Consider the following 27,803-nt stretch of genomic DNA (forward strand, 5'->3'; position numbering starts at 1 on the left):
TGCACACGAAAATTAAAATACTGTTTTTTTTTTCAAATCAGACTGTTTGCTGCCCTCTTTACAGCAGTGTGTCGCAGTTTTGACAGCCAAATACTATCTGTGTCGACTTTACAGTGTGTCGCAGTTGTGACAGCCAAATACCATCTGTGTCGACTTTACAGTGTGTCGCAGTTGTGACAGCCAAATACCATCTGTGTCAACTTTACAGTGTGTCGCAGTTGTGACAGCCAAATACCATCTGTGTCGACTTTACAGTGTGTCGCAGTTGTGACAGCCAAATACCATCTGTGTCGACTTTACAGTGTGTCGCAGTTGTGACAGCCAAATACCATCTGTGGCGACTTTACAGTGTGTCGCAGTTGTGACAGCCAAATACCATCTGTGTCGACTTTACAGTGTGTCGCAGTTGTGACAGCCAAATACCATCTGTGTCGACTTTACAGTGTGTCGCAGTTGTGACAGCCAAATAACATTACTATCGTCCTCACGTTTTCTTACGACTCACGTCGATAGCTGTTGTTCTTCTGGCACTACGTGGCGTAAATGGTATGGGCCTTAATGATTGCCAGGTTTCACCATATTACCTAAGGCGTTTCAGCTTAGCTGCTTAGATCATGTACTAAGGTTTAAACGTTATCACATAAATGCCTCCGAAAAATATTGCACGTTTTGAAATATTGGAGCAACGAGAAGCCAGACTAAAGTATAAAAGAGAGAAAGCTGCAGCATTTAAAGAAAATGAGACCCCAGAATCCAAAAAAGCTAGACTAGATGCAGATAGAGATAAAGCTGCTGCAGCACGAAGAAATGAAAAACCTGAAGTCAGAGAGGCTCGGTTAAAAGTTGCGAGAGATAAAGCTGCTGCAGCACGAATAAATGAAAAACCTGAAGTCAGAGAGGCTCGGTTAAAAGCTATGAGAGATAAAGCTTCAACTTCGAGATCAAACGAAACCATTGAAGTTAGAGAAGCAAGACTTGCAACTGATTTATTAAGGCATCGTGTTGCTGCACTACATGAAATTACAGAGAATGTTGAGTCTAGGCTTGCTGCCAAGAGAACAATGAGGAATCAAGATAGAAGCGCAGAAAACGATTCTCAGAAGCAAGCTCGATTAACGGCAGATAATTTCCGGACGACCATTAAAATAAATAATGAGAATACTGAGGAGAGAGAAGCCCGACTTGATGCTAAAAGTACCAGAAATAGGCTGAATGAAAGAGAAGATTATCAAACGCAGTTTAAAATGATGGCCCTAAACTACGAAGCAAACAATAGCTACGACAATAACCCACACATAATGATTGGAGAAATGGCAATTGTTTGTCCTCACTGCAAAGCTGTCAAGTGGAAAGGAGAGCCACCGGGTATGTGCTGTTCTAATGGGAAAATCAAACTGATTCAGCAAGAATCTCCCCCAGAGCCACTCAAGTCTTTAATGTCCGGCGATACCTCTCACTCTCGGCATTTTTTATTAAATATTAGAAAATATAACAGTTGCTTCCAGATGACTTCATTTGGAGCAACTAAGGAAATAAGAGAAAAAGGGTTCATGCCAACTTTTAAAGTTCAAGGGCAGGTGCACCAATTTATCGGGTCACTTCTTCCAGCAAAAGAAGAGGAATCAAAGTTTCTTCAAATTTACTTTATGGGAGACGAAGAAAAACAAGTGAACCAAAGATGTGCAGCTGTCCAAAAAGTCAGAAAACCTATTATTGAGAGCCTTCAAGTGTTTCTACACCAGAATAATCAATATATCCGTCTATTTAAAAACGCACTTGAAAAAATGCCAACGGATGAGTATAAAATAATCATTAAGGCAGATAAAGTGCCACAGGGTCAGCACCCAGGGAGATTTAATGCACCAACAATGAATGAAGTCGGCATCGTGATGGTTGGGAACGATTTCGAAAGAAGAGATATAGTTCTTCATAAAAGAAACGACACGCTCCAGCGAGTCGTTGAAACACATAGGTCGTACGATGCCCTTCAGTACCCCTTAATCTTCTGGCAAGGAGAAGATGGCTATTTCTGTGGCATCCCGCAAGTGGATCCTCTAACGAGCAGTGCTCTGGCTCACAAGAAAGTTTCAGCTATGGCATTTTATGCCTACCGCATAATGTTGCGAGAGAATGAGGAAAACCACATTTTGAAATGCAGACAACTATTTCACCAATTTATTGTTGACATGTACGCTAAAATAGAAAGCGAGCGCTTGATGTATATTCGTTACAACCAAGCGAAACTTCGAAGTGAAGAATACATTCATCTAAAAGATGACATTAACTCCATGGATTTTGACCCGAATCAAATAGGAAAAATGGTGATACTTCCGTCATCTGTGACCGGTAGTCCACGCCACATGCATGAATATTCTCAAGATGCCATGGCGTATGTCAGAAGGTATGGAAGACCAGATTTATTTATCACATTCACGTGTAACAAAAGTTGGTCGGAAATACGGAATAATTTAATGCCTGGACAGAACGCCACTGATCGACATGACCTGATTGCTCGGGTTTTTAGGCAGAAGCTGGTAAAAATGATCAACCTAATAACCAAGTCAGGCATATTCGGAGAAACTCAGTGTACACAGTTGAATGGCAAAAGAGAGGTCTTCCCCACGCACATATTTTGGTCTGGTTGCAAGAGAAAATTAGACCGAATGACATTGACAGAGTCATACGTGCGGAACTACCAAATCCAGTAGAAGATCCCATCTTATATGAAATAGTTCTAAAGCACATGATCCATGGACCATGTGGGGTCCTGAATAACATGTCACCCTGCATGGTGAACGGTCATTGTTCGAAACGATATCCGAGGAGTTTTTTGGACGAGACCCAGACAGGAGCAGACAGCTATCCGCTTTACAGAAGAAGAACGCCTCAAAATGGCGGATTCACTGGAAAAATAAACACCCGCTGTGCATCTGGCTATCAAGAAATTGAAATAGATAACAGGTGGGTGGTGCCCTACAACCCTTTTCTATGCCGAGTATTTCAGGCACATATAAATGTAGAACTGTGCAGCAGTGTGAAGTCCATCAAATACATCTGCAAATACATACACAAAGGCAGTGACCAGGCTGTATTTGAACTTAAGAAATCTGGAACCTCAATTGATGAAGTTACTGCTTTCCAGTTAGGCAGATATATAAGTAGTAATGAAGCCGTGTGGCGGATTTTAGGCATGCCAATTCATGAACGTGAACCAACAGTTGTGCATCTAACCGTACATCTAGAGAACGGACAAAGAGTTTATTTTAAGCCGGACAATCTTCTGCATAAGGTTAATAGTCCACCAGCAACAACCTTAACTGCATTTTTTGAACTGTGCCAAAATGACCCGTTTGCTAAAACTCTTTTGTACTGCGACGTTCCTCAGTATTATACTTGGAACTATTCCAAAAAAAAATTTATTAGACGCAAGCAGGGTAAAGCTGTTGAAGGTCACCCAGAAATCCGGTCTTGCGCGGCTCTCGGTCGCGTGTACACCGTACACCCATCAAATGATGAATGCTTTTTCTTGCGTTTACTCCTTCATGTGCAACATGGACCTACATCTTTTCTCGATCTCAAAAATGTGAATGGACAAATGTGCAAGACGTTTAGAGAGGCATGCGAGAGACAAGGGCTCTTAGAAAATGACAAACATTGGGACACTGCGCTTGAAGAAGCGAGTGCTACAAAATCACCCAAAAAGTTAAGACATTTATTTTGTCTGCTTCTGACATCTTGCTCAATGTCAAATCCACTCAACCTGTGGGAAAAATACAAAACTTCTATGAGCGAAGATTTTCAAATCAGAAGACAAACTACTTTTAATGTTGATTTGAATTCAAATCAAGAAAGTTTCAACCAAACCCTATGTGCGCTGGAAGAACACATCGCTTCAATCAATGGTAAGTTGCTCAGAGAATATGGTCTACCATCACCTGACAGGGATCTAGCGGCCTGCTCCGAAATAGTTCGCGAAACTAATTACAACGTCGCAGAACTAGCTGAATACGTTTCAATCAATGAACCTCTTTTGCTACCAGAACAAAAACTAGCATACGAAACAGTTTTACAACGTGTCCGACAAAACGAAGGAGGTATTTTATTTATCGACGCCCCTGGAGGTACTGGGAAAACATTTGTTTTAAATCTCATTTTAGCAAAAGTGCGTCAACAGCAAAAGTTGGCCATAGCTGTAGCGTCATCGGGTATTGCAGCTACGCTACTTACAGGAGGCCGCACAGCGCATTCAACATTTAAGTTGCCTTTGAACATTCCTCACTCAGATGTTCCTATTTGCAACATATCTAAACAATCCGAAAAAGGAAAGCTGCTTAAGCAGTGTGCCATTATCATCTGGGACGAATGCACAATGGCTCATAAAAAGGCACTGGAGGCCCTGGGTAGGACACTCCAAGATTTAAGATCAAATAAAGCCGTGATGGGCGGAGTCGTTTTAGTTTTGGCTGGGGATTTCAGGCAAACTTTGCCCGTAATTCCCAGATCAACAATGGCCGACGAGCTAAACGCCTGCCTCAAGGCGTCCTACCTCTGGAATGATATAACAGAGCTTAAATTGAAGCAAAACATGAGGGCAAAATTAAGCGGCGATTCCTCTGCTAATAGATTTGCTTTGCAACTTTTAGATGTCGGAAACGGCAAAATAAAACAAGACAAAATAACCGGACTTATTGAATTTTCAAAAGATTTCTGCAAATTAGTGAGAACCTGTGACGAACTTAAAGACAGCGTCTATCCTAATTTAGAAGCAAATTTCAAAAATCACCAATGGCTTTGTGAGCGTGTAATTCTGGCTCCAAAAAATGAATTGGTTTTCAAGCTTAACATAGAAATTCAAAACTTGCTACCTGGAGATACCAGGATTTATAAGTCTGTAGACACTGTGCTGGATCCTGACCAGGCTGTACATTATCCGACCGAATTTTTAAACTCCCTGCAACCCAGCGGAATGCCTCTGCATGAGTTGACACTTAAAGTTGGATCTCCTATTATTCTACTAAGAAACCTTGATCCGCCAAAGTTATGTAACGGTACCAGACTAAGCATAAAAAAAATGTATTCACATATAATCGAAGCTACTATAATGAATGGATCTGGGAAAGGGGAGGATGTTTTTATACCACGAATTCCACTAATTCCCACAGACCTTCCTTTTGATTTTAAGAGGTTACAATTTCCCGTTCAGTTGGCATTCGCCATGACAGTGAACAAAGCCCAGGGACAGTCAATGTCCGTGGTAGGAGTCAATTTGGAAACCCCTTGCTTCCCTCATGGACAATTGTATGTTGCCTGTTCGAGGGTCGGAAATCCAAACAACCTTTTTATTCTAACAACAGAAGGAAAGACGAAAAATATAGTTTACCAGAAAGCTCTTTTATAGACAACTGCACCAAAATACAAGAAAATATACCATTTTATCTAATATAAATATCCAACAGCTTGACTTGCAGTTCAACAAATTCTATTTGCGCTGCATGAAGTTCGAATTTAGAACATATCAGGGCAGATAAAATTGTCAGAGCAATTTCTGTACGTTGCATGTGTAACCAATGAATTAAAGTTTATCAGCTATGTATTTATTCAAATAATTTGCCTTATCTACAAATCAATAAGTAATTGCTTTGTGTAAATTATGGATTGTTTCTTCATTTGTACACTGTATATAAGTTTTAAGTAATACAGTTTTTTAAATCAATGTTAAAGAACATAACTTTTTAAATGTTTTAGTATTGAGTGTGAGCTCATGTTCGCTGTTATAATGTTTGGAAGATTTAGGTAATGTCAATAGTCTACACTAAACACTTTTCTTTCTTTTTAACTCAATGTAAAATGTAAGAGTTAAGAAGGTGTTTCTTTATTTTTTCTATTTTATTTTTAGCGCATGGACTGCGTATTTGAAAAAAGAAAACAACAGATGGTTCTAAATTAAGTAGTATAAGCTGTGTCGATTTGGAAACCAAAGCATTGTGAAATAAGTACTAAGCCGATATTTTCACATTCTTCGTGCCATCGTGTGTACGGTTACGGGAACCTAAAGAGAATTATCTATGGAAATTTTATTTAACAGTTATTAGTAACTTACCTCTAACCCTTAAATTAAATCATACCTATTTATGTATATACCTTAGATTTGTGTATATTATTTTGTATTGTGATGCTTTAATTTGAAAATTACTTTATATGTACGTTATTACATAAAATGGATTAAAAGTGATCTGGTTGTAATGCGTATGGTTATGTTTCTACAAAAATATTAAAACTACATCTAATGCAAAATGATACGTATCTTATAATTAAACTCAAATGCATTGTAGCTATTTTAAGCAAACAAACAAACCTATATATTTGCTATGGGTGTAAAATGTAATCTTTGGAGGAAAATATAAGTATTTAAATCGAAAATATTGCGGACATTTAATAAAAAGAGACTTGCTACGTATCATCTGTAAATAATAAAGACTGAGTAAAATAGCATGAAATAACACTCATTTGATCTAACGTAGAAATTATTCAAATTCGGTAAAACGCTCACTATTAATGTTATTACCGTTGATTAAACTAGGATGTATTTCATAGTTACGCATTTTTGATAATTAAAGTTAACTTTAACTTAGGTAATACACAGTATGGAGAGCTTTACCAGCATTTATATTTTGTAATAATAAAGAAATTGTAAAATGATTATTTTAAAATTTACTCTTTTTTATATGTATTAGATATATATTTAGGTAAGTTATAATATAAGCTGTTTTATTGTAGTTGAATGTTAATTTAAATACATCAATTTTTCGTAAAATCTGTGGATTAACATTTTGTTGATAAATTAATAGCAATCTAATATATTAAAATCTAAAAATTGAAGAAAATTGTAAGCGTATTTCATGTAAAAAAAATTGTATAAAAATCTTTCCTTTTGCAAACTGAATGCATATTTTAAAATTATTTTTAAATCTAAATAAATGTTTTTTTCACAAGATTGTGTCAATGTTGCTCATTGAAATAAATCTATAATTAACCTCGATGCATGCAGTAGTCACCTTGCTCTTTACTTACTTACAGGTTGTTTTTCTTTTGAACTGGCCAGGGCAGCGCCTGGCCGGGACGGCTAGTATATATATATATAAAGAAGGTTTTAAAAAATATTATAACATTTTGTACATTCAGGATTATATACGTTCTGATTGTGTATTTATAGTATATTATTATGTAGGTCTACTAACCCGCAATTTTGTCAAGATGTTGCAGGCTTAGAGTTAATTTTTTTTAAGTAACCAAATACAGTAGCGTCCAAAGGCGTGGTCCAAAGGGGGGAGGGAAATCTGCTGTCAGTTAAGTGGGGTAGAGAATTTCCCAGTCAGTTAAAGTTTGTAGCGATAAATGTAAACTTACGAGTGCCGGATGCTTATCTCATAAAAGAGACAAAATTCAAGTTTATGTATAGATTAATTCTCTCAATGGCTTGCCCAACCATGCAGCAACGCCTGTAGTGTTATTATTAAACTAGGGAACTGTTCGCCCCCCACCCCTTCCCCCCCCCCCCCCAAATGCTACTGCCGGTGCAGTAAGAAATACCTTGAGCCCTTAAATTATTTCTACAGTACAAAATAAACTGGATTTCTGTTTGCTTTTTAAAATTATATATACCTAAAACAAATACTAAAATTCCAATGGAATAGCTCCAATTTATTTATAAGGGCCCCTATGTGCATTGGGCCTCTATGCCTTGCTTACTTTCGATTTACGGTAGCTACGCCACTGCATATTTTCTCCTTTCTGAAGTAACACGCTAATTAGCAGTCCCTTAACTCGCTGATTTGAATAACGTAAAAATTAAATCGCCATGTTGTGATTCCAATTAAACCAATCAGATAGTACATACAAGAGAAGAGCCTGGTATGTCGGACTCCCAAGTCCCCTACATATTAGCGTGGGGGAGGAGAGGTGCAAGACTGCCGGGAACCAAGAGGGGTTTGCTCTCGACCCTAACCAGATATCTTGACTTAAAATGAAAAACGTGGGGCGTCGTGATTTTCTTACAGCTTCTAATACTGTTGACTCTCTACAAGCTCCTTAATAAAACTCAATAGTATTATCTAATCAATAGTAATATAACTTTAACATCTTATATTAACAATGATCGAAAAAAACTTTTATTTTGGCACCCCACGTTTTTCATTTTTTGTCATTATGCGCACGCAGTTGGCGATCGCTTATAGTAGAGCAATCGCTTGCATTATTGTGATGTATAGCATTTATTTTCTACTTTTTAGTTCAATCAGAAAACGTGGGTTTTTAAAAAAAATTTTAATGATAATTATTGTTTACTTGTTTATACTTGTTTTGTGTCTCAGTTTAATCATATCCAAGGTAGATAAATAAAAAAAAATACAATATTGAAAAAAATCTGATTAATTCCATTACAATTGTATTTAATTCTCAAGTATTTTCACTGTGAAATACTATTTTTAAAATGTTACACGTGTTATAGATATGCCGATCCTTTAATTATTTTCTGTGATTTAAATTTCTTTTATTATAAATGGTTTTTTTAAATGTTTCCTTATAAATAATGCGCAAATACACCATTCTATATTTAAATTGACTACATTAAAAATAAGGGATTCCGTGGCCTAGCGTTGGAGTGATAGACTGCTAACCCGATAGTTTCGAGTTCAACGCTGTTTTTAAGTTAGAGGAACGTCCCTGAGTCCACCCGCCAACCACCCCCCCCCTCGCCCCATCCTCCCCCAACCGTATAGTCGCCTGAAAGAAACTCAAAATGCGACTTTTGTCAAGTTTGAGCCTAAGTATGAATATGCAGCAACTACGTGCCGATTCTAGTAGGTAGTATTTCCGTTTATACATTTTATTTTATTCAAGAGAAATAATCCATAATTGTACTCACAAAAGTTGTTAAATATACTTCTAAATTACAATTAATTAATGCTAATATAAGATATTGTATAATATACATTTGATCAAGTGTTTTTTAATGTTTTTAGGAATTGTATTTATACTTTTTGCTCAAAAATATTTGAATTATTTATTTTTAAATGAATAATTTAAATACAAAACCTTTAACATTATAAAGTACTTAATGTGTAGACGTCTTAAAGTTCACTGCATGATGCATTGTGAAACCGCATTCTCTGTCGCATAATTAAATCTAAATAATCTAAAAAAATTATTGTTCTAGTTCAGTGGTCGGCAACCTGCGGCTCGCGAGCCGCATGCGGCTCTTTTGATGTCAAGTTGCGGCTCTTCAGCTCCATGCACAAATATTAATAATTATTGTAATTTAATGTTAAAACTCATGAAAATATTGTTCTGCAACACTCGGTAATGAACGATATAATAATAAATATAAACAATGAATACTCGCTAATATATTAGAATATTTAGTTACTCCCTAATTCAATGTACTTTATATGAAATTGTCCATTCGGAATTGTAACATTCAACTTCATGGTGGATATCATAAATAAACCAAATGAGCTAAATGTTAAGCTGAAAGGAAAACCCAGCATACGCCTTGCTTGAAGAAGTAGTTTGTTTCAGAAAAAAAACCTTTTTTTTGGTTAAAAACATGGAAAGCGGTAAATTACTTAATTACGAAAAATCTGGAAAAAAAATATCGTGATGAAACCAATGCTACTATTAACATGAATCACTTCAGTATTACTATAAACAAAATGAAGGATGTTTTCATTGAGAGATTTGAGCAATTCAAAACAAATTCAAGCACTCTGACTTTTATAGTAGACCCTTTCAGCACAGAAACAAATGAGATTATTTCATATCATGAAAGCTATTTATTTAAAATTATAATATATATATATATATATATATATATATATATATATATATATATATATATATATATATATATATATAATTTTTAACAAACACTATACAATTGATTATACTATCGACATAACAATGTTTGTGGCTCTTTAAAAACTGGGTAATTTTGTAAATAGTAGCTTTTGGCTCTTCCGTCTAAAAAGGTTGTCGACCCATGTTTTAGTTGAACTTAATAGCCCAAAATCCTCAGCTCACTACGTCAAGATGCGGCTCTTCAACTCGATGCACTCATATTAATAATTATTTTATTTTATTTCTAAAACTGATGGAAGTATTGTAAGATACATAAGATACTCAAAAACATGTTTTAAATAATTCGGCCTCCTAACTAATCTTTAAATTAAAATAGTTTAGAGCATAATGAAATGCTCTAGACCAGGGGTCGGCAACCTTTGGAGACGGAAGAGCCAAAAGTTACAACTTACAAAATTTCTTAGTTCTTGAAGAGCCACACACATTTTTATTTTAATATTATATTTGATTTTTATTATATATATATATATATATATATATATATATATAATTTAAAATAAATAGCTTTAAAAATGAATTAATATTAATTCACACTAGTTTTGAGAGTTTTTCTAAACCTGGCTCATAATTTGTTTTCAGTTCCACGCACGCCTCTAGATTATTATTTGTTAGGTAGCATCCTGGAAGACTATTCCATGCGTCACATAATCGTGCAACAACTCGCTGCATTTCTTTTAGAGCTGTCCAGTTGTACAGTGAAAAGTGCATCTTTTCCTGGATCTCCAAATCTTCTAACGTGCTCTAGAGTTATATAAACTTACCACTCAACAAATGTTTGGTTTTCAAATTCAACAATTTAATTTGAAGCAAACCAGCATCAATTCCAAATAGCTCAAAGTTAATCTTATTTGTTTTTGTGTTGAGAGAATATACGAAGAACGTCAAAGTTCTTTTGAATTTCTCAAATCTCTCAGTGAACCCATTCTTCATTGTGTTTATTGTAATGCTGAAGCGATTTATGTAAATTGTAGCGTTGGTTTTAGCATGTTTTTTTCCCCAGATTTTTCGAAGTAAGGTAATTTACCGCTCGCCGTGTCTTCAACAAAATGATTTTTTTTTTTTTGAAACAATCATCTTCTTTAAGCAAGGCATGGGCTGGATTTTTGCTTTCCATGCAGTATTGCAGTTAGCTCGTTTATTTTCTTTGTGATATCCACCATGAAGTTGAATGTTGCGATATAGGATAGACAAGTTAATAGGAAGTACATTGATATAGGGCGTAACTATTCGAATAGAATAGCGAGTGTTTATTGTTTATGTTTATTATTTTATCGTTCATTACCGAGTGTTGCAGAAAAATATTTTGATGAGTTTTGAAAATAAAATAAAACAATTATTAATATTTGTGAATGGAGCTGGAGAGCCACGTCTCGATATCAAAAGAGCCGCATGAGGCTCGCGAGCCGCAGGTTGCCGACCCCTGCTCTAGACTAGTCCGTGCATCTAGTCTTTGTAAAGGCTTTAGTTGTCTTACCTAGCAGTATATCATCACACATTTGACTAGTTTTGTTGTGTCATCTATCCAGTGTTTCTTCCAGACTTTTTTCTCCATTAAGGGGGGGGGCACTTTATTTTTTTGGGGGGAGGGGGTATATTTCCTTTTTGTTCGATGGGGGTGGGGGTAGAGATGCCTGAATCTTTCATCCTTGTGACACATTAGGAAGAGGACGATTGTAACACGTACAGGCCTATTTTACTTTGAGATTATTCAAGTTGTTACTAAAATCGTGTGATTCGATAAGTATGTTTTGGGATCGATCACAGAATATAAATCTTGCTGTGTAATTTCTTACTATACACGTAACATACAGCTTACTCTTGTCGTGTGCGGTAGGCTTGTAGTAGACTAAATCTAGTAGCAGTGAATCAACAGAGAATGGTGGCTGGTATGAAATCACGATGCTAGTAGACAGTTTCTAGAGTCAGACATAAATTGAGATGGTTAAAGTTTAAACATGTGTATTTAAAACGATATATAGTAAATAATTTTGATGAAATATAGGTTTTAATTCATGCGTGTTTCGGGTCCACACAATAATTTCCTTCAGTATTAGTGATAATATAAAAACAAATTGTGTAGTTGTTATTTAAGTCTGTAGATGGAGAATTCACATGATGAACTATGATTGATGCCACATGCAAATGTGCTAATAGTATCTCTTAATTTATAGAAAATAGGCCTGTATTTAAAAATCTTGCTTGAAACTGTATTTGTGTGGAAATTTTCCACCAACAACATTTTTTTACCATATTTATAACCAGCCTTTACCACTCCCTCCTTATTTTTGGATTGAGTGATGTTTCTATTCACATGAGATAAGTAGTTCTAATTTCCTTACAAGTTTAGAGAATTGATTTTCCATTTTTTCGTGTTATAGTAAGCTTTATAGATAAAGAAATAAATCATCACTAAAGAAAATTAGAGAAACTTTAAATTGCGCCGATTGCAAGCAATATGTGCCACGAATGCACCGCACAGAAGCAAAAGTGCTCCACTTGATCATTGGAACATTAACTTATAGGACAAACTGAGTGCATCGTCAACCGAGTGCACCACTGAGTGCAACAGTAACTGAGTGCACTTCTAATTAAGTGTAACAATCAGTGCACTATTATTGACAACTACTAATGTCACAGCTTAATGTATCGATGATTGAAATAAAAATTAAGTGCAACAATAGATGCACCATTGATGAAAACTAATAGGTGCAGCAATAAATGAGTGCACTACTAATTAAAAGCAATAATGAGTGCACCATTGACGATCAGAATTTAGTGCACCACTGAATGCACAAATAAGAAAATGCACAACTAAGTGCACCACTAGCTGAATACACTAAGTTTTTATGAATATTCTATGATTGTCTTTGAGCCAGTTCGCACATTTAACCTTGACCTTCGCTTCGCTCGAGTGAGTAATCAATACCATATTAGTTTTCTAGGTTCTGTGGATTTCCAGGAAAGCCAGTGTCCAATCAATATTCGACGAGTATACAAACCGTGAATTGTTGGTCTGCTGGTAATACTGGATGTAGCCATGCTACAAGAAAATAACAACATGCCGGAAATATAAGGACATATATTACATTTAAAATATAAGCATTTGAAACACCCAAGTCCACTTGAATAAGTAGGTACACCTAACGTATTTTACGATTTCCAGGAAAATTATCTTGACCTTGACATTGAAACAACTGAAGTGCGGGCTGCCGACGAGATGATTTAAAATTCGCTAACAAATCAATTCCAGATCGATGCTGGGGTGAAAAAAAATGTAACAACAAAAAAAAGGAAACATAGAAATCTAATTTTAAAACGTACATTTATTTTTACAGTATTTTGATTAATTCCAGAAAATGTGCCATCATTTGCTTTGACTGTTTTCCAAATTATAGCTTCAATGTATTGTGATAGAAACAACTCTAACATTATCATTTCATGAAGATTCTTTTCACTAGCGGGTGACCTAGATACCTGCATAGCAACAAGGTCAAAACAAACTTTGGTTCCAATGGGTTTTATTTTTCGCAGACGTAATGCAATTGTTCAGTTAGTGTTCTTGACATAACAGAACGTTGATGCATAATGAAAAAATTAAAGGACCTAAGTAAAATTGTGCAATTACAAGAGTGTCAAATATCTTGTGTATACATTCCTCCATATCTAAGTTTAACAAGTATTACACAAAAATGTGTTTATGTTGAAAAAATAATAATAAAATGCATAAAAAACGTTTTAATAATAAGCTTTTGTGTAATAATGCACCAAAAAGAAGAAAATAAAAGATTTTCTTTAAATATATAATACACTACTATTTAAATAACTATAAAGAAAACCATGGGTCACTATATTATATAATTGATACTTTGTAAAAATCACATACATTTCTAATTCCTAGAAATATGGTAAAATGTATTGAATTAAAAAAAATATATATACAATTTTGAAATCAAATTTTTTGATATTTAGGAATCATTATCTGTTTTTTATATTATTATTTTTTGTACTTTTAGCATATTTCATAATGTTTGTATGAGTGAAGTATCCTTTCATGCAACAACCTTGGTCAGTACAACAACGACGTCAAAAAAAGTTGATTTAACTAAACCTTTCAAAACTTTTTATTTCTCCTGTAACTAGTCTGCCGTCACACACATTAAAATAACATTGTAAAATATCTAAATAAAACAAATATTTGCAGCGCCTTCTCATTTATTTTTGTACAACTGGTATTCACAGTTGGTGCTTTAAGTTCACATTTACTGCTCCTATTTGAAAACGTATATAAAAAGTAAGTATAACAGTATAGTATTTAAAGAGAGAGTATATAAATTATATAGGGTGTAAACATGCAACCGATCAATAACGGTTATTCAAATTAATTATACAAACCTCAGTCAGCTTCACAATCTTTTTATATATCGTCTTCAGGACGTCAAATGTGTCCACGTAGTAGACGTCATCAGGTGTGGATCCTATGACGTTCAGCTCCCCCATGTTGGCGTCACCCACACCTATAGCAATGACCCTAACGCCGGACTGTTTTAGCGCCACTGCTGCCGTCTGCGTTTTATTTGGGTTGTCGGACTTATCATCAGTGATGACAATAGCGATCTTCTGCATGTTCTGTCTCGCACGGAATGTCAGAGTATCCCCGGCTTCTCGTAGCGCCGCGGCAGTGTTTGTACGGCGTGCCAAATACTTGGCCTGCAAGACTATCTGGTAGAGGAAATATTATAAAACATTAGTAGACAGAGTATAGTAGGAACGGTTGTAATCGTGCAAAAATTAATGTGTATGTACAATCAAGAATGAATCTCTCTATGTCTCTCTCTCTCTCTCTACCCTCTCTCTCTCTCTCTGTATATATATATATATATATATATATATATATATATATATATATATATATATATATATATATATATATATATATATATATATATATATGTTTATTTTATATATTTATTTTTTCAATTACATTTTTTTGCTAGACATACCAGCTCAAACGTAATCTGTTCCGGGAATGATGTTGAATCAACAGAGCGGTGCTGTACGGTTCCTATAATATTGACCGTTATGCTGACGTCATTCCTGTCGTATTCCCTGGAGAGATTGACGACAAACTCCATCTGTGTTCTAAAGGCGGCCTCAGTGCTGGGAGACTGGACGATCAGCTGGGTGTCGGCTTTAGCTAGAAGTCGTGGGTCTGTAGTTTTAAAAAGAAAGATTTATTTTTAAACCACGAGTTCTAACACTAAAATCTTGAATTACAATTAATCTCTTCTGTTAAATAGCGAGGCAAATAACTTTTATCATGTTTTTGTTTTAGTTCTAAATTGTATGTCTTGAATTAAAGGGTACTAAAGAAAATGCAATGACAACGTTGCTTATACTGATAAACTAAAGTATAAAAAAAACTTACTAACTGACAACGCCGGTTCATTTAGCTAAAACAAAAGTGAAATATAAATACAAAAATTTAAATTTAAAAAAAAATTAAATAAAGTAAAACATTGCACCGTTAGGCCTAAGGATTAATTTCGATATATACTTAATTTTAGTATATTGTCGAACTTTGCCCTCTTCTACTGTAGCTTGGAATAGTAAACTTAAATGCTGTGGTCCACATAATATTTAGGAACTCCAGCTCCCAAAAGTAAAAGAAACACAACCTTTACATAACCCACACCTTACACTGTTAAAGTGTTCTATGACGTTTTAACTATCGTGCTAAATCCAAACTTTAATCAATTTTCTTTTATCTGTTAGCTCAATGGTGTGTGCCAACGAATGCTCGGGATAAAAACATCAATTCTTACGCTGCGTACAATTTATGATATATTATTATTTGTTTCCCTAATTGCAGATACACCCTTTTACTGTAATAAAATAAACCAAAGTAATGTTTTAAAAAAACCCAACGTACCGCCCTCGTTAATGGTGGATAATAAACATCATCTGTTAAAATACATAGATACATATATATATATATATATATATATATATATATATATATATATATATATATATATATATATATATATATATATATATATATATGTAACTAGTGTAGTTACTAGAGACTATTGATAAGAACGCAATACAGTCTGATGCAACTGATACAGGGGGTGTGGACTGATAACGAACACAAAGCCATGGCGTAGTTTGGGAAGCGATACGACAGAACTGCGTAGTTCATAGTCTGATGCAACGAATGGAAAGGATTACGCTATACGAGGGGATATATGGGAAGGCGACTGGTAGTAAGCGGCAGAACTGAGTTGGAGACTGAACTGGGTAGACGTGTTGTTATTTGTGAGGATAGGAACGATGGACACGTGCATTCTGATATGTGAGGACTAGTGAGGTCAGTGGGGGTCAGTTGGTTCATTGTATTCTTGTGGAACATTGATGCATTGCTATGTGGAGCATTTCTATTGATTCATGTAATAAAGAGATCAATGTAACCCTGTGCTTTCGAGTATCTGTATTGTGGTCGATGTTGTGTGCTGGTCAAAGATAGCACAAGTAAATACACTCGGTAACATTTGGCTTGCCGGTAGATACTCTTGGTAACATTTGGCGCTGTCGGCAGTGGAATTCAGATACTCTTGGTAACATATATATATATATATATATATATATATATATATATATATATATATATATATATATATATATATACAAACATAGATATAAGTTCATTTAACCCTTGCACTTTTAACTTACATTTAATTTTTAACCCATATTCTGCTAGCGTCCCACTTATTGGACGCTTGTAAAAAAAATTGCTAAAATTTACTAAAAACTAGTTAAAACACAAATTATGTTTCATTGTATTTGAAAATGGTTAGACTATTGAATTTTTGTGTGTTTTGTGAAAAAAATTAACTTAGAAAAATGTTATAGGGCCGGATTTGCAGGACTTGTCAAAATGGCGGAAAAAAGAAAACATGCGCACAGGAAAATGCATATCTTCTAAAATATTAACATTTTAAGTGCAAAATACATTTGAAACTTGTAGCAGTACCATATTTCTATCTGATAAAAATTTAAGAATAACAATTTTTTTTTACTACTTCGTAATATCAAGTGTACAACAAGCGTCCCATAAGTGGGACGCTAGCAACGAATGGCCCCATGTAGATTGTTACACAAACGTCACATTTATTTGACACTAGCGAGAAACACAGATGCAAGTGTTTATGTTAAATGGTTATTTATGGTGAAACAATGGTTGACTATGTTAACTGCTGACTTTGGGGTGTTAAGTAGTATTTATAGATATTTAATTATGACCTTGACCTATATTTATGCAGATTGTTACACAAACGACACATTTATTGGACACTAGCGAGAAACACAGATGCAAATATTTATGTTAAATGGATAATTATGGTGAAACAATTGCTGACTTTGTTAACTGTTGACTTTAGGGTGTTAAGTAGTATTAGTAGATATTTAATTATGACCTTGAGGTATATTTTCTTATATATTATTGTATTAAAAAATTGCAAATATTGAAAAACTTACATTTTATTTTTAAGTTTTCAGAATTACACTTACTGAAGTATTTAATACCATTGAATACAAACTAATTTAGTACTGCTGTAAATTTACTAGCGCGTGATATTAAAATTATAACAAACCTGAATAATAACAATGGCCACGATTGAGGTGCAATGATTCAGTCAAGGGGGTTGGTTAACTCTCTTCATATAAGAGAGCTCAAGCTAAATATAGCAGAAAGGTGAATTAGCTGTGTACAGTTGTCATGCCCCAATAATATTCCCCTCCAAAGGTTCCCGATACCAGTTTTACTTTGTTAACTTTTTAAGGAGATTCCTGGTGTTAGATTGGGAGCTGTTCGCATAGTGAGGTGCATACATGGATGAGAGCCATGAACACTCAATACAAGCCCCCAGAGACAGATCCGGGCCCTAGAAATAAGATGTCGGATGTCCTAATGTACGCCTGTGAGGGGGGGGGGGATAGCGAGGGTAACAAAAAAGAAGATGGCTGGATAACATCTGGGACTGAACCGGATCGTCTTTTGCAAATTCACTGAGGGCAGAGTTTCTTTTAGGCATCATTTCAGAGAGGGGCGGGGGGGGGGGGGGGGGCGGGGGGCAGAACAAAATGGAATTTATATACAAAACATACTTTTACCAATGTCCACCCTTCCCCTGAAATTTAAGTCCCCCCCCCCTCCTGAAAATTTCAAGTACGCCCCCCAAAAAATCAATTATTTATATTTAATTATATTACAGTTTCGATGAATAATAACAATATTTGTGATCATGTGTGTATAATTAGATGTACTAGTCATAGCTTTACTTATTTCCAAGTGTTGTTCACTTTGATGGATGGTAGATTGAAAGAAAACTAGACTTTTGAAACAAAATTTCTGCATTTTAGACCATGGTATGGCTAACCCAATTGATCATTATCATTATTTTTAGCTGTCCTAAACAATGTAATCATTGGTCTAACAATAAAAAATCAGTATACAGCTTAATTTTCGCGTGATTAGCCAAATTTCGTGATAAATGATTTTATTTTTCAATAAATGTACATGGGGCCGTTCGTTGCTAGCGTCCCATTTATGGGACGTTTTTTAAAAAATCGATATTTAAAAAACTATTGATTTAAAAAAAAATCCATAGTCATTCCTTCATTCAGTGCCCAAAAGCTAAACCATATCAAAAAATAATAAAAATTTGATCGCTTTGATCACTTTGATCACTTTGATCACTTTGATCACTTTGATCACTTTGATCACTATGATCACTTTGATCCTTTTCATCACTTTGATCACTTTGATCATTTTGATCACTTTGATCACTTTCATCACTTTCATTACTTTCATAACTTTCGTCATTTCTATCATCAATTTCTGAATTTGCTTCATTCACAACCATCTGTATTTCTTCTTTACTCAAAGCTTCATCTGCCAGACCATCCTGCAGAGAACACGAAATATCTTAGATCGATTAGGTCACTGATTTTGGGGCCAAAATACGGAATTTTCTAAGACCGTCCATTCTTATAATAAAAAAAATTAACTGACTTTTTTCTAAGATGGTAATGCATTTTATTAAAAGGTCAACGAACAGAACGTTTCATAGATTGCTGATGTAACTTACATAATCAGAACACAGAACATTTCTTATACAACCCAAGTCACTTGCTTCAATGTCAGAGGACGGAAACAATTTTTTTATTTCCTCGAATTTCTTCTTAGGCCGATTTTATTAAGGTCTTTAAGGTATTGCAAAAGACGCACTTTTTTCAAATATTCATCACTTGCCTGCGGCTTTTCCCGATACAGATGTGATAATGCCTTAACATACAATTTTATTTTTTCATCGTTGACGTTCTCTAAGCCAAGGGTAGGCGACAGTAAGGCAGTTAACACAGCACTCTCGTCCTCGTTAGCCACAGCTTCAACAAGTTCAGTCAGAGTTTGTTGAGTTAATTCTGTATAATAAAAAATCTCAATGAAATATTATACAGACATATAATCAAATGACTTATTTGTAACAGACTGTACTTTTGGTAATGTGTATCTATATTGTATTTAGCATGAACGTGTATGAAAGTTGAGTACCTGGCCAACAGAAGGACTATGTAAGCGACTAATCATGTCTTTCCATGCTTTTTGTTATATCGCTCACTGACGTTAGGTTAGAGAATGGAGGATATAAAAGTGGAGTGTAAGGTGGACAAGTGTGTGTACTTGTATAGAAGAATATAAGCCGACACAACGTCACTCTGTTCGTGCATTGTTCTTGGATTATTTCAACTATGGATTTCTGTTCATTGTCTCAACTCCAAGACGTGTAAATATTTGTAATAAAGCTATATAGTTCAGCAAGAAGTGTTTCTATTAAGTTAATATAAATAATCCACAAAAAACAGTTCTATCAACCAGATAAAATATGTTACTCTGTTAACGAAATCTTAAAAGGTGTATAATAGCTCTTTACAGATGTTGAGCGAAACCCTGTGTAGGACTAAACGGCAGCTAAAGTAGACAACCCATTGATCACTTACTGTTGACTTTACTTATGTTGCCTTGGATTTCTGCCTGAGTAAGTAACTGTCCATAGACATCAGTTTTAGATGACCTTGCTTGATCACTGTTCTGAAGGGAAGATTATAGTAAATGAATCACATGAGAATACAAAATTTAATAAAAACAGCGTCATAGAAAATAGGACTGACCTGGTAACAACTTTTTCTCCAGCTATGACAGATGCGACAACATGTAACTTACAGAGACATATGACAAGCTAACAACAATAGTCCTAGATTTAACAGACTGCATTAAGATTCAGTTCATAGCAATTACAGATGACGTTTATACCGATGACAGATCAAATGCAAACAACCTTGTTTCTGTCAGTGATGATAACATGCATAGCAATAGTAGATGACATGTATATTAATGACAGATGACATATCTAGCAGTGACATATGTCATATATAGCATATATATATATATATATATATATATATATAAATGACATGTCAACAACCTTGTTCCGAGCATTTTCAGCTTTGACAGCCTTGGCTTCAAACAGTGCGAGCTGATATTGCTGCTGGCTGCTGGGGTCAAGGTTCACCAACATGGCTGACGGGTTGTTTAGTGCAGTAAATGTGTCTGCTCCACTTGCTGGTCTACGGCTTCATTGATGGCTATAATAGCTGCATGCACTGAAAGGTAGACCACAACATCCCCAAGTGGACATTCAACAAGTGGACGACAACATTGCATGCATTATGTAATAAATGGGACAATGCTTTAAAAAGTGCCACTTAACATTTCATTAATTAATGAAACAACTTGTGGTGTAATCATTAGACAACTTGAAAATTCAATAGAAATCTAGTAAAATCATTAGTAAATTAGGATAAAAATAAAAGGTAATTAGGATGAGGATAAAATATTTCCCGAGTGTGATAACTTGTATCTGATACACACGCACGTAAACTACAAACAGAGCAAATATCTGTGGTTGAGAATCCTCTAACAGGTGTTAAAAAACTGAAGGTACAACTTACATGCTGCGTCATGTGCTGTCTGCTGAAACAAAGGTGGGTATATGTCATGCAGTGTTCAAGTGATAAGGTAAATACATGCCATACAGTGGATGAATAACATGTCTGTCTTATAGCATAAGAATAACACAAATGTATGGCAATCCCTATAAAGAATATCAATAAAAATAATGAAGCTAAATTTCACCTACTTCATTCTCAAGAATGCCTCCAATTTCGCTAAATGCTGGTATATTGATACCGTATTCCTCTATATCTCTCCCCATGGCGCTGATTTCATCTTCTGTAAAACAAAAAAGTTGAGTGGTATTAGCTTTCAATGTTGATTAAGGAAAAAGTATAAAAGAGGCGTATCTACAACATACTGTCAACTCACACTTACCTGTAAATTTCTTTTTTCCACACAGGTCTTGAATGTGTGGTGCCAACCCCAACTTAGAGAGAAAAAGGCTGAAGATGTTTCATACGAATCAGGTTAATAAAGGGAAGTCTGCTAAAGGTGTTCATAAATTCTTAAATAGTAGGAATATTAGTAGTTGGGGTGCGAGATTGCTACTCTAAAGCCTGAGTGATGTATGGAAAAATTGAGTGCAGGTTGATCTCCCGTCGTAATTGTGATGTAGGACACCATTCAGCAGCCGCACATGTGTAAGGAGCTGAAGCTAACAGTGCCATTGGGGAGCCGGGGCGACCCCTGGTTTTCGTTTATTTCTCGAATGTAATTACCAAATGTGCACCTAGTGTAGGACGCTCTTTAAAACGGATGTAGGCGCCTTAGTGCTTATAGTGACCTGGGTCAATCTGGGTCAATCGAATGCCGGGGCGCCGGAAATCGCCTCTATTGCAGTTAAACCGTTGAATTAAGTAATAGGCGCCCATTTTACTGAACGTTTTTTTTTGTCGGTCTCAATGATACAACTTCTGTATACCGAAAATTAATTAAAAGGGGACAGAAGCTTCCGTGTAGATGAAATTTCGTCCGCCTAACTGCAACGGTGTTCAAGTAATCGGGATTAAAAAAAAGAGAATTAAAGGTCTAGTCCAGGTATTGAACATTTCCTCTGTCTATTGAAAACTGTAATCCAGTTAACGTGTTCAAACGACAATAGTAAAATACAACTTTCGTTTACCATATTCGTATCAAAAGTTGAAGCCTAAGTACAGGATCTAAAAATAATTTATGACGTTTCGTCCAATCAAACAGAGGTTACCACGGTCACACACAAACACATACACCACAGAGAGACATACAGATAAATAACCACCTAAAGAAAGTTTTTTTTTTTTTAAACTATTCAAAATTAAACATGATACATGTAAAATATAAAGTCTATTGACAAAAGAAGCAGGGTTTACCTCAGAGCATGAACACAATACACAGCACGGGGCATATTCCTTCTATCATAGATGTCTGTAATTTCTGGATAAAATAACCAAAAAACAACAACAATTATAACGTGCTGCGACGTTTATTTTTAAACTAGCCGTCCAGGCCAGGCCTTGCACTGGCCTTTGTGTAAAATAGGATCTACAAAGGACTGTGGCTTGTGTTCATTAGACAGCAAATACAGAGTGCTGCTTCTGTATCCTTTTGGATTTTTAATTCTTTTATTTTTATTTTAGAACATTTAACGTCATTTGTTTTGTCTATTTTCCGTAGTTTACACATTTTATTAACATTGTTTCATTATGATATTTTCCTATGCATGTGACGTCATTTTCTTTGCCAGTGATAGTTTTTGTGTTACTTATTTTCTCTCTTGAGCTTTGTTATTAAGCGTTTGGCCACAAACATAAACAAAAAATACACAAACAGAGACGAAAACATAAGCTTTTCTGGATGCATAATTAAATGTGTGTTTCGTATTTGCTCATTTGTGGGTTGGTTAGTAAAAATAGTCTCCAAGAATTCAGGAGACGGGAGGGGGATGTCTAACAGGCTTATACAGCAAACTGAAGTTACACATCTTTAATTAGCAAGAGAGGTGAATACCGGGATAAACCTAATGTCTCATTTATTAGGCCTTACAATTCTGATACCCAATTTACTTGCTAGTGTTACAATATTTAACTACACACACAGATTGGTTTCATCCAAACGGGATCCGAACTTAATCGTGTGTTATGTTCGAAGTGTAACTACTGCAGCAAAACAGCAAATTGACCGAGCATTTTCATAGCTTGTGCATGGTAGACGAGGACTAACCTGAACTCTGACCCCGAAATATACCAACCGATTATTGGCCTCTGTCATAAACTAAGGTAAATGCTTATTTCTGGCAATGATAAAGAAAATACGCACGGTGCGTATTTTCTCTCAAGGTTGTTCCATATTTAGCTTATAGGCATACATAATTTCAACGTTTTGAGCGGTAGTTTGTTTTATTACAAGCTTTTATATTGCTTGCTATATCTCCAGCTTTTATCGTCTTAGGTCGAAAAAACCAACAGAAATTTTGACACTTCCTAATGAACTTTCCTTAAACATTGACAATTAGTCAAGACTGGATGACAATGCATTGCGACATAACATTTTACTTTTTCCGATAATTAATTAACTTTTAAAGAATTAATAACAGTTTCCAATTGAAATGTTTCCGAGCTAAAATATGCATATAGATTGCGAAAATTTGGTGCACACTTTTTAAAAATGATGCAAGTCTTTTATATTTAAAGTTTTAAAGTATTAAAATAAAACTGGAGAGATACCCTTAAAATTTCTTGTATATTCTTATATAACACTAAGGGAGTTGGCACTTTCAATGAAATTTCGCTATAGCAATGTTTTTTTTAAACTTATTTCTTTGAATACTAAAAAAATACTGCGCATAGAATAAAAGCAAACACTGTGCATATATTACCACGGAAAGTCAGTACTTTAAGAAAAAAAAAAACACTGATTCATCGTTAGCAAAGTTAATTAAATATCAAAATGGTCGTATTGTATGTCGCAGTGTATGGTCGTTGAGTCTTGACCAACTTGAAAGTTTTAAAAGAAATCCTTCCGGTAGAAGTTATCGTTTGGCAATATCAAGAAAATAAGACCTTATATCTAAACATAAAACCTAGTCCATCTATATGAAACGGTACTTAAATGAATGGTATATCAGAAATGAGCAACAAAATAAAGTACAACTTCCAATTTTCAGAGTCTACTGAAAAATTGAAAATAATCAAAGTAATTATGTATGAAATTTTGTCTACCTAACTCAAACAGTTATCAAATTAACGTACTTTTATTGATTATCTCATAAAAATAACGGATAACTTAATTGGAAAATAGACATAGAGTGGGAATTCACATGCAATCATCAATTAGTCTCTAAAATAAAATTACAAATGTTTTCGGCTTGTATTAATCTGAAACTTTAACACGGGATGCAGATTACATAACTTATTGAATACTTTTTTTTAGACTCGATTAAATCACAGCAATAAATTGTATTTACTGGTGTAAGTAAAATATTGCTGGGTGGATAGATTTTTAATAAACAACTAACACTTTAGCTGCCTCCAGATGACACAGATATTCATAAGCAATGTTTCTTTTCCGTAGTGCGTCCATTTCATCTGCTGAAACAAAAAACGACTCTCAGCATTTCGTCAAAAGTAAACATATTAATGTTCAAGGTTTTGATAGAAACTTTATTTTTCTAATATGATCGTCCAACGTATAACTGATAATATCTAATCAATTATAAAATCAACCGTACGAGGGTTAAATAAACATCTTCATCGGGAAGAGATAAAGAAAAAACAATGATCAACGGCTATGTAAACGATCACGGGCAAAGCAGGCGTTTAAATAAAGCTAATGTTTTCAACTCCACGTGAAACTAGGTCACGGGTAGGATAACAGTCTTAAATAAAAATAAATCAGTAACTAGTTCCAGCAACAGTAATGTGTAATCATAACCATTTCAATGACAATTCAATGCACGTAGATTACTGCCTATATTAAAATTTGTAAAGTTGATAGCCTATGAATTAAAGTTTAGTTTTTTTTTTTATCCCCATAGAAGCACCGAAAAGAAATCAAAGTTGCCAAACAAGATGGCGGTATAAAAGTTTTATCATCGTGTGGATTAATTAAGTAAATGTATTTGTTGTAAACTATATAAATTACAATGACGTGTGCAACCAGCCTACAATCGTTGACTAAATTCAAATCGTCAAACACAACCAGCATAGTGAATAGAATAGCCTGCTTATAGCCTGCTTATAGCCTGCTTATATCCTGCTTATAGCCTGCTTATAGCCTGCTTGTAGCCTGCTTATAGCCTGCTTATAGCCTGCTTATAGCCTGCTTATATCCTGCTTATAGCCTGCTTATAGCCTGCTTGTAGCCTGCTTATAGCCTGCTTATATCCTGCTTATAGCATGCTTATATCCTGCTTATAGCCTGCTTATAGCCTGCTTATAGCCTGCTTATAGCATGCTTATATCCAGCTTATAGCCTGCTTATAGCATGCTTATATCCTGCCTATAGCCTGCTTAAAGCATGCTTATATCCTGCTTATAGCCTGCTTATAGCATGATTATATCCTGCTTATAGCCTGCTTATAGCATGCTTATATCCTGCTTATAGCATGCTTATATCCTGCTTATAGCCTGCTTATATCCTGCTTATAGCCTGCTTATATCCTGTTTATAGCCTGCTTATATCCTGCTTATAGCCTGCTTATAGCCTGCTTATATCCTGCTTATAGCATGCTTATATCCTGCTTATAGCCTGCTTATATCCTGCTTATAGCCTGCTTATAGCATGCTTATATCCTGCTTATAGCCTGCTTATATCCTGCTTATAGCCTGCGTATATCCTGCTTATAGCCTGCTTATATCCTGCTTATAGCATGCTTATATCTTGCTTATAGCCTGCTTATAGTCTGCTTATATCCTGCTTATAGCATGCTTATATCCTGCTTATAGCCTGCTTATAGCCTGCTTATAGCTTACTTATAGCCTGCTTATAGCCTGCTTATAACCTGCTTATAGCATGCTTATATCCTGCTTATAGCCTGCTTATAGCCTGCTTATAGCTTAGTTATAGCCTGCTTATAGCCTGCTTATAGCCTGCTTATAGCCTGCTTATAGCCTGCTTATAGCATGCTTATATCCTGCTTATAGCCTGCTTATAGCCTGCTTATATCCTGCGTATATCCTGCTTATAGCCTGCTTATAGCCTGCTTATAGCATGCTTATATCCTGCTTTTAGCCTGCTTATAGCCTGCTTATAGCCTGCGTATATCCTGCTTATAGCCTGCTTATAGCCTGCTTATAGCCTGCTTATAGCCTGCGTATATCCTGCTTATAGCCTGCTTATAGCCTGCTTATAGCATGCTTATATCCTGCTTATAGCCTGCTTATAGCCTGCTTATAGATAGCTTATAGCCTGCTTATAGCCTGCTTATAGATAGCTTATAGCTTACTTATAGCCTGCGTATATCCTGCTTATAGCCTGCTTATAGCCTGCTTATAGCATGCTTATATCCTGCTTATAGCCTGCTTATAGATAGCTTATAGCCTGCTTATAGCCTGCTTATAGCCTGCTTATAGATAGCTTATAGCTTACTTATAGCCTGCTTATATCCTGCTTATAGCCTGCTTATATCCTGCTTATAGCCTGCTTATATCCTGCTTATAGCCTGCTTATATCCTGCAGGTGTGCAAGCAGCTGTTCAGTGTACTTACTTCTATACTGAGGCTTAGTTGACTAAGAAGGTTCCATGGCAATTTTCTTGTCCTACAAATCTACAGTGTTTAACGTAGATGCTTAAGCAGAAGTAAAAAAAAACATCTAAATTTATAACAGAAAGTAAAATTAAGAAAAATTATATTTATATTTATATATTTATATATATATATATATATATATATATATATATATATATATATATATATATATATATATATATATATATATATATATATATATATATATATATATATATATATATATATATATATATATACATTTTACAATCATTACGGTCACTAGACGATACACATATAAATGTTCCATGTATGTGATAATAATTATGTTGACAATTATGTAATAATAATTATTTTATAACAACAAATATGTTCCTCCACACTTCTCACGACCAACTAAGTCAGTTCAAGTGACTGGCGACAGGTGGATCATCCGATAAACGGTGACAAGTACAGCCTAAGGGGGTAGGCTCCTGAAGAAAAACAACTTCTTAATTAAAACGTTATATTGCGCCAACAGTCGACATTGTCAACTACATCCAAGTCAAATATATCTACTTTGCAAGTCTTTAGTACACTTTGGGCAGTTGCGTTTTATTTTATCGTAGTATTATACTGTCTAAACTTTAATAGTTTTTTTTTTATATTGAATTTTTATGCCAGGTTTTTTGGATTCATATAGACTAGGAGACCTTACAAAATTGGGTCGGGGTTTGGGACAACGATTAAAAATGTGTGTGTTATATAATGTTTTTAAGATTTTTAGTTATTGTTAGTGAAATATTTTAAACATATATATTAATATTTGAATCTAGATCTAAATATTTTATGTGTGGCTTAAAATATAAATAAAATATTAAATGTAAGATAAAACTACGGAAAAATATGCCTGAATTAGTAAATAAAAATAAAAAGTAAAAATTACACGAAAAATAAAAATAAAGATAGTCGATATAAAAAATTAAGTGTCGCGAATAGATTAGACCAAATCAATGTGCATAAGACGTGATTAAAAAATAATGCAATAATATCTCATTTATAAAAACACCAAAGTTAACTTGCCGGTGAATATGATATGATGACCTAGACTCCACTATATTCAAGATGTT

The 27,803-nt window shown here is 34.8% G+C and overlaps 3 protein-coding genes across 3 annotated transcripts in view; all 3 read left to right on the forward strand.

Annotated features, from left to right (window-relative positions):
- The window catches only part of LOC131936755 (uncharacterized), a 179,974-nt gene that overhangs the window by 88,748 nt on the left and 63,423 nt on the right, over nt 1-27,803 (forward strand). The gene's annotated exons all lie outside the window — the stretch shown is intronic.
- Nucleotides 645-2,708, forward strand: LOC131936751 (uncharacterized). The gene has a single exon (XM_059293817.1). The coding sequence runs from the start codon at nt 645-647 to the stop codon at nt 2,706-2,708; it is 2,064 nt and encodes a 687-aa protein (XP_059149800.1).
- Nucleotides 2,777-5,398, forward strand: LOC131936752 (uncharacterized). Its single transcript, XM_059293818.1, has one exon. It carries the CDS (start codon nt 2,777-2,779, stop codon nt 5,396-5,398), a length of 2,622 nt encoding a protein of 873 aa, XP_059149801.1.

Source organism: Physella acuta, unplaced genomic scaffold, assembly GCF_028476545.2.
Source record: "Physella acuta isolate Inbredline_101_S28 unplaced genomic scaffold, ASM2847654v3 ptg000186l, whole genome shotgun sequence".
Lineage (NCBI taxonomy): Eukaryota > Metazoa > Mollusca > Gastropoda > Physidae > Physella > Physella acuta.